Source organism: Dermacentor silvarum, chromosome 1 (genome assembly GCF_013339745.2).
Source record: "Dermacentor silvarum isolate Dsil-2018 chromosome 1, BIME_Dsil_1.4, whole genome shotgun sequence".
Taxonomy (NCBI): Eukaryota; Metazoa; Arthropoda; class Arachnida; order Ixodida; family Ixodidae; genus Dermacentor; species Dermacentor silvarum.
The window spans coordinates 77,586,243-77,595,090 of NC_051154.1; the positions used below are offsets into that span (position 1 = coordinate 77,586,243).

At 44.2% G+C, this 8,848-nt stretch overlaps 1 protein-coding gene across 2 annotated transcripts; it reads right to left on the bottom strand.

The window, feature by feature from the left end:
• Positions 1–4,856: 4,856 nt before the first annotated feature.
• Positions 4,857–8,652, bottom strand: LOC119447090 (uncharacterized). Of its 2 annotated transcripts, XM_049660969.1 has the most exons (5): positions 8,388–8,652; positions 7,086–7,156; positions 5,904–6,322; positions 5,745–5,825; positions 4,857–5,250 (listed from the first exon to the last, which is right to left on the bottom strand). In XM_049660969.1, the coding sequence occupies exons 2-5, from the start codon at positions 7,090–7,092 to the stop codon at positions 4,990–4,992; spliced, it is 768 nt and encodes a 255-aa protein (XP_049516926.1). In that variant the 5' UTR covers positions 7,093–7,156; positions 8,388–8,652; the 3' UTR covers positions 4,857–4,989. The 2 variants fall into 2 exon arrangements, with proteins under 2 accessions (XP_049516926.1, XP_049516925.1); XM_049660968.1 differs by having other exon boundaries at positions 5,745–6,322.
• Between the last annotated feature and the right edge of the window lie 196 nt (positions 8,653–8,848).

An 8,848-nucleotide genomic window follows, 5' to 3' on the forward strand; every position in this document is an offset into this window, starting at 1 on the left:
AGTTGTTCAGCAGCCTACAATAAACGAAAAAGGTCAGTCCACCGACCTAAACTGTTGAGCAAATAAAACGCACCGCGAAGTTGTGCTTCTCATCTTTGTAAATACGGTTGGCCCATCGAAAAATCAATTATATATATATATATAATATAAATGAGAAGCACAACTTCGCGGTTACCTTAGGTTTATAAACCAGAATAAACCTAAAATAACCGCGAACTTGTGCTTCCCATTTTTCTAAATACGCTTGGCCCATTGATAAATTCAGTTTTATATATATATATATATATATATATATATATATATATATATATATATATTTCGGCTATTTTGAATCACGACCGTATGAAGCCGACATTCATTTATTGTCCGTTTGCGTCATACGATCGTGATTATATATATTCTAAAGCGAACAAAAGACAGGGCATTCCTCTTCATTATATATATATACAGTGGAATCGCGTTGATACGATCTTCACGGGAACCGGAAAATAAAGCGTGTCATCTGAAAATCGTATCATGCAACGTATTGTCCAACGAAATCGTATTATCGCGAAAATAAAAAAGAACGTATCATCCCCAAGAACGTATCACGCGGCATCGTATCAACGAGGTATCGCCTGGCATATATATATATATATATATATATATATATATATATATATATATATATATATATATATATATATATATATATATATATATATATATCATACCTATATTTATGTCCACTGCAGGACGAAGGCGATCTCCAATTACCCCTGTCTTGCGCTAGCGTATTCCAACTTGCGCCTGCAAATTTCCCAACTTCATCATCCCATCTGGTTTTCTGCCGACCTCGACTGCGCTTCCCTTCTCTTGGTATCCATTCTGTAACCCTAATGGTCCATCGGTTATCCATTCTACGCATTACATGGCCTGCCCAGCTCAATTTCTTCCGCTTAATGTCAACTAGAATATCGGCTATCCCCGTTTGTTCTCTGATCCACACTGCTCTCATCCTGTCTCTTAACGTTACTCCTAAGATTTTTCGTTCCATCGCTCTTTGTGCGGTCCTTAACTTGTTCTCGAGCTTCTTTGTTAACCTCCAAGTTTCTGCCCCATATGTTAGCACCGGTAGAATGCAATGATTGTATACTTTTCTTTTCAATGACAGTGGTAAGCTCCCAGTCAGGATTTGGCAATGCCTGCCGTATGCACTCCAACCCAATTTTATTCTTCTGTTAATTTCTTTCTCATGATCAGGGTCCCCTGTGAGTAATTGACCTAGATAAACGTACTCCTTTACAGAATCTAGGGGTTGACTGGCGATCCTGAATTCTTGTTCCCTTGCCAGGCTATTGAACATTATCTTTGTCTTCTGCATATTCATCTTCAACCCGATTCTTACACTTTCTCGATTAAGGTCCTCAATCATTTGCTGTAATTCGTCTCCATTGTTGCTGAATAGGACAATGTCATCTGCAAACCGAAGGTTGCTGAGATATTCGCCGTTGAAACCGAAGCATGCAGTGAATAGCATTGGAGAGATTGTGTCTCCTTGCCTGACCCCTTTCTTGATAGGTAACTTTCTACTTTTCTTGTGGAGAACCAAGGTAGCTGTGGAATCCTTGTAGATATTTGCTAAGATATTCACGTACGCATCCTGTACTCCTTGATTACGTGATGCCTCTATGACTGCTGGTATCTCTACTGAATCAAATGCTTTTTCATAATCTATGAAAGCCATATAGAGAGGTTGATTGTACTGCGCAGATTTCTCGATTACCTGATTGATGACATGGATGTGATCCATCGTAGAATATCCCTTCCTGAAGCCAGCCTGTTCTCTTGGTTGGCTGAAGTCAAGTGTTGCCCTGATTCTATTGGAAATTATCTTGGTGAATATTTTATACAATACTGAAAGCAAGCTAATGGGTCTGTAATTCTTCAATTATTTAACGTCTCCCTTATGGATTAGTATAATGTTGACGTTCTTCCAGCTCTCTGGTACACTTGAAGTTATGAGGCATTGTGTATAAAGGGCCGCAAGCTTTTCAAGCGTGATATCTCCTCCATCTTTGATTAAATCTACTGTTATTCCATCTTCTCCAGCAGCTTTTCCCCTGGTCATGTCTTTCAAGGCCATCCTAACTTCATCGCTAGTTATAGAAGGAGCCTCTGTATCCGGTTCATCACTATTTCGAATGGAAATAGCTTGGCTGTTTTGGGCACTGTACAGTTCAGTATAGAATTCTTCCGCTGCTTTTACTATGTCATCGAAATTGCTGATGATATTACCATGCTTATCTTTCAGTGCATACATCTTGCCTTGTCCTATGCCAAGCTTTCTTCTTACTGATTTAATGCTGCGTCCATATTTTATGGCTTCCTCAATCTTTCCCAAGTTATAATTTCGAATATCGCTTACTTTCTTCTTGTTGATCAGTTTTGACAGTTCAGCGAATTCTATCTGATCTCTTACCATTCTATCTGATATATATATATATATATATATATATATATATATATATATATATATATATATATATATATATATATATACACGCACACACCAGGCGTTTCACGAAACGCGTTCGAAATTTCTTTAAAATAGGGAAGATGACATAAGATTAAGCTATTTCCTCTGGATTGCTTCTATCACAGAGGTGTGATGACACGAGATATAAATTAGTCAAATAAGTATGAGCATTATATAGACTATTACCTTTTCAATCAAAAAAGAGAGAGAGATACAAGCTTTAATGATATGCTGGAAATGTTAGCCTGACTGTTCGCCTGACATGCTGCTCCAGTTGCTCTGGTGATGAATCACAAGAGCCATGCTATTGATCCCAATGAATGACTTGAAGAGTACTATATCCGAGGAGCTCATAACCGTTCCAAGAAATGAAAAAAAAAAAAAAAACGAGAAAAAGAAAGGTTGATGCTGATAATTTTTACAGCGTAATGAATTCTGTCCAATTTCACACAGAAGAGCGAAACATTGCCGAAGAGCGAAACTGTGAAGCCCTTAGTAGACGCCTCACCGTCGGGCCAGCAAATGAAGCGGGCGAGATCGTGGCTTGATAAGGACGCTCGTTTGATGCTCCAAAGCGGTCAATCGTCTGGCTGTGTTAGCTAACAAGTTAATCTAATTTGCATAATTACTTTTTCAATTACTACCTCGAGTCATTTTCAAGTATGTGCCTTTGTGGCAAAAGCAATTCAGAAGAAATAATTTATCTCAGTCAATGATGTATGCGTTACCGAAAACATCAACGAAATACGTTACTCGTTTCGTTTAAATAAAAGGAACGCGTAACCGTCCTATGTTACTAATTATGGTAACGCGTTACCGCTACAAAAAAAAAAAAAAGTGTAACGCACGTTATTTAGTCGTTACTCCATGATCAGGAATTTGAGACAGTGGGCCAACAGCACCAAATAGCATTTCAACGTTGGCATCGGACAGCTTGCCTGGATTCTCAGTAAATACGTCGCGCAGACGCTTTATGAATACCTGCCAACCTGTGAACTTCAAAATTTGTTAAATTCCCACGGACATGACTGATAGGAGGAGGGGATGGGGCTAGCATGCATTTTTTAACTTCACCGTGAGCACGCAGATATTGTGGAATACATATGCACACGTTATTAACTATGATTTACACTTATATATACACACAACACAATACCAGCAGCAACACCTTATTCTTTGGATCAAAATGACCTTTCAAGCTATATTAATGCTACCGACGTCGCCTGCTTGAGGAAAGACACTGAGTAAATTTACTCTATATACCCCTCGGTTATATGGCGTATTGCGATGCCAGCAGAGGGAAACTCAAGTACCATCACAATTCGTCTTTTGCATGCGTTTTTGTTAGTATAGTCTTGTGCTGCTCACTCTTTAAACACCTTAAATTCTGTTCTCGAATATGTTATCACTTTTCGTAAAACACGGCGCAATATTTGTAAAATCGTAGAACAAGGCCAAGTTTGTAAATTCTACGAAAAATTCGGGAGCGTTGGCAGGTTGGTGTACGGTTCTCGACGGATGAACTATATTGGACAGCTGTATTTGCTTTCAGCAAGAGCTGGCGAACCAGCAGAAATTCTTGCTTGAGCGCGGTCAGCGCAAAATTACGCGGCACCAAAAGATAAAGCTCCTCATAGATAAAGTTGTCGACGAGGATTGACAGTTCGAGAAGGCGTTCCCAAAGAACTCGTCAGCTCCTCATCATTCGTTGTGCTGGATCATGCGTGATTGAGCGCTCGTGTTAAAGCTTGACGGAAACTTTTTCTTGCATCGTCGAGGGCACGTGCATAGAGAAAGAAATTCATTTCTCTATGTCACGTGTTTTGTGGCCCGCGTGCGAGCTGGGAGAAGGGTCGACGTCGAGAGCGTCTGCCACGCCACTTTAGTTTGTGCTCTACGCTTTTTTTTTTTCTCTTGCAAAGTGTGTGTGTGTGGGAGGGGGGGGGGGGCTGAAATGTAAAGCAGCTAAAAATGTTAGTACGTTACCTGTTAGTTTATAAAAGATAACGAGTGTGTTACTATAAGCTAAAAAAAAAAGTAACGCTTCACCGCTAACACTGATCTCGTCTTCCCTATTTTAAAGAAATTTGGAACGCAATTCGTGAAACGCCCTGTGTAGTACATGCACGCTCAGACACACCTGCCGTCGCTACCATCACCAAACACTCGACTGCATCTGAGGTGCATAACGGAGCATGTCGCCGAGGGCCACTGCTGCCACAGCGAATAACTGCAGCTGTATACGTGCGCATCGGTGGACCATTAGCGCATGCAAGGTGCGCTATATACGGTGCGAGCCGGCAACAGCGGTACAGCACAACTGCTGAAAATTCCGTGACGTAAACTGCGGCTTCGGTGTAATTTATTCGTCGTGCGTCATGGTCGCCTACACGAGCTTCCCATGCGCGTGCAAAGGGTGGAGTTCACAAGTGGCATTCCAGGCCCTCGCGCAACCCCTCGGGCGGTGTTCGTCAGGCGCTGCTATGCAGCTGGTCGCTGGACGCTTGCTTGGCGGCGGCGTCTCGCGCTGCCAGTGCGTCCTTCAGCACAGAGGTCAGGTCCTGGTCGCCGATCGCTTCCTGGAGCACGTCCTTGACCTCGTTCGACGCCAGCCTGGCGATCACCTGGCTGTTGTCGCGAATGACTTTCTTGATGACCTTGGTGGCCAGCCACTTGAGTACTACCGGCACTCCTATCAGTGACGACACGTCAAAGTCGCCGATGTTCTCCACCTGGAAAGGAGAAAACTCTACTCAAGCTTAGTGACTATACGCAAGGAGATGGTACTAACGACAAGGGAATGTATATTTTCTAGGAACGAAGGGCTGGATCTTTGCTGCATTAGACTGTACGACATAAGTAGCTCCTTTCAATTTCACTTATGTAAAAATGTTATTTTTGTATAGACTTCTTGAAAATAAACGATTTTTTTTTTTACTACTACATGATGAGAAATAGACGCTAGTTGGTAAGTTTGGTAAGTTGGCCACTCCAATTTTTGTTAATAAGCTAGCACTGTCCAAGGCAGAAAAGAAAAAAAAATACGATTCTTCAGGGGGTTTTAGTCACGATTCCTGTGAAAACGCCTTGGCAGCATAGTACGCTTATTTAGCGAATGGAAACAACACCTGGAGGCCCAAACACACTCCTTGAGCGACTCTTACAAACTCTAAATCATGGAGCTCTGATCTAACAGAGCCCCGGCCAATGCACTCGTAGGGCGTACCTGCAGTGACTTGACGTCGGGGAAGCCCCCTCTGAGCACCAGCAGGACGCCTATGAGGACTTGCTCAAAGCTGAGTGCCACCTGCCCGCGGAAGTAAGAATAGGCGAAGTCGCACTGAAACTTAACATCACGGCAGGCTACTCGCGAGCGTAGCCGTACTTCAACTGGCAGCTGACCCGACGTGTACGGGCTGGCACGCATGTAGGCGTCCCCCTCGCGAAACACGGCGTTCAGATCCCAGAATCGCGGTGAGTAGACTCGAGCCTCTCCCGCGTTGAAGTCCGGCAGCGGCACATTTCCGAGCCGCGCGTGAATCACGGGCCGCGCGCGGAACTCAGCCAGCACGCAGTCCATGACGTGGTTGGCCGTGGGCAGGTCGCTGAACGTCAGGTCCTCAGCACGGCTGGGGCCGGCCTCTGGCTCGGCCGTCGACGTCGTGGTCACGCTCACCGTGACCGAGGATCCCTGGCGGCCCTCCGCAGTGGGTTTCACGTGGAATTCCACCTCCCGCACGCCATCCGCGGTGGGTGGCACGCGGAACTCCACATCCCGCACGGTCGCAGTCGCCGCTGGTAAATCTAGAGCAATGGTCTGTGTGAAACTTTCGCCTATAGTTCAGTCTGGTAACGGCGGTATTAACGTTACTCCGTGCACCCAACGCCGCTATATTTCGCATGGGCCGATCAATTGAAGCGCGTCTGATACGTGAGACGAAGCAATATAAGCTACATGGCCTTCAAAGTTAGCCTATCAGTAATTCATTTCAAAAAAATGCTATGTTATAGCTACGCAAATGCTGCTTCGGGTGCTTTTCGCGTTTTGGCGGATACGATTGTAAGGAAGTAAAGTTCACCAAACGAAATTAATTGAAACGAGACTGCTAATCCACTTTTTTTATTAAAAAGTATCGCGGTTAGGTATCTGTTTGTATTAGAAGCTGATAAAGACAATCGCATTAGAAAACGACACTATTCTGTTTAATGTTTCCAGAGCACTTCTGTTCTGAGATTTTCAAAATCAAAATTGATTCGTAGTACGCTAATTTCGCATTCAGAGGTGGCAGTCTCGAAGCCCTACGCGCTCCGCGTGATACAGTTCATTGCGAGGGAAAATGGGAAGCCTGCTTTTTTTTTTTTTTTTTTTTTTTTTTTTTTTAATCCCCAGAACGGCCCGGCACGGTTATAGTGCGGAACAGCTGTTCGTGTTTCAGTGTGGGCGTAGGCAATTTGTTAGCTGAACGAAGCTAATTGAATGCGCTGACGCTCAACCATGAGAGAAGCAAGGAAACGTTGGGAACCATTGTTGTTATGAGAGATTTTAAAACTGACGAGCGACACATACCTGCCATTTTGGGTGGCCAGGGATGGTGCTGAGGTGCAACAGGGGGGCCCCGGTCTTCTGCGGCTTCACACCTGCAAGCAAGTTTGGGTGTATATGAGTTATTCGGTCACTTTGTCCAAATACATGTACAGCGCCTTCTACAGGAAACGAGAGCGGTCGGCACTTGTGTTACATATCCTGGTTGTACATAAGGGGTATGCATAATTTCAGATCATGGAAAAAAAAGTGCGAACGCCTACTATTCGTATAGGTCCACTCGTTATCCCTGCACGTACCCCAAGCATATTACGAACCCATCACACAGCCTGCAGATGCAATGTTAGAAGGTTCTGTGTATTGTGCGATATCGGCGGGCGGGGAATTCCGGTTACAGGAAGAAATACAAGAATTATTAAAAATTATTTGAATTATGGGGTTTTACGTGCCAAAACCAGTTCTGATTATGAGGCACGCCGTAGTGGGGAACTCAGGAAATTTGGACCACCTGGGGTTCTTTAACGTGCACCTAAATCTAAGTACACGGGTGTTTTCGCATTTCGCCCCCATCGAAATGCGGCCGCCGTGGCCGGGATTCGATCCCGCGACCTCGTGCTCAGCAGCCCAACACCATAGCCACTGAGCAACCACGGCGGGTAAAATACAAGAATCAGGGAACGAATTTGAGGGTGCTGCGCAAAGCGCACTCCCGCGCGCTAAAGATTGAAAGACTGCACGCGTTGGTTGAGGTTGGGAGAAATTAGCTTAGACTGAGCGTCGCAAGTGACTTAGAGAAGTATATATGTATTTGATAGGACCACCACCCCCCGTGTGAACATGCACTGCTATATATGTGCCTTCCTTCCCCACAAGGAAAAACTGCAACATTAAGCTTTTCGGTGGCCAGCCGCTTCCAGCAGTATTTGTCGAAATAAAGCGATGTAGCAATCAATAAAATGATTGCAGCGGTGAGTTAAGCCTACGGACATGATACGTGCTCGCATGATATATAGATACTGAAGTTGTGAAGTAGAGCTCAAAGTCGGGCTAGTTGGTTGACATGCATGGTATATTTTAACTGCACTAACCCACACGGAAATGTTATACTCCCATACATTTAATTTCCGCGGGCCACACCGGACATCATACACGCGTCCCCATTGACTGGTAAGCACCCCACGCATATGCGATCCGATCGCATTTCGTACGAGCATCCTCTGGCTACGCTTGCACTCTCAGTTGCCAAATTCAGCTTTGCACCTTCCAGTCACGTACACCAGGTATTTAAGACATATAATGATTCATAAATGGAAGAGGCGAACTCACCATGGCCGTCTTCTCGCCGACTGCGCTCTTCGTTTTCATCGCAATCTTCAAGTGACCTTCGCACGAGCCACAGGAAACGCGCGCACTTCGATCTTGTCGGGCCTTTGAGGTTTTTCTTTGTACCATATGTGCAGACTTCATTTCGGTAATTCTATATACTTGCCACGGCTTAAAATATACTGAAGAACAGAGCTAATGCCCTTTCAAAGAGGGGGTTGATAATTTGCATAGGCAATACAAAGGAAACAATTACAGCGTTAGCTTCAACACGTATGACACGAGGGGTATTGACCCCATTGAGTAGGTGATCAGACCTTTCTTTCTGACCGCCAATTTTTTATCTTATCTTTTTTTTTTTTTTCTCCGCTTGAAACGCTTGCGCCCTTTAGCATCCAGGGTGCGACTGGTGCTACTTCTAACTTGTCGGGGCTCTTGTGAACTGATATCTCACGATGGTGTGA

What these genes read in the sequence shown, in the direction of transcription:
- LOC119447090 (XM_049660968.1), bottom strand. An exon ending in CCGACGTCAAGTCACTGCAG is followed by an intron (nt 5,251 to 5,744) that starts GTACGCCCTACG and finishes TCTCCTTTCCAG; the next exon opens with GTGGAGAACATCGGCGACTT.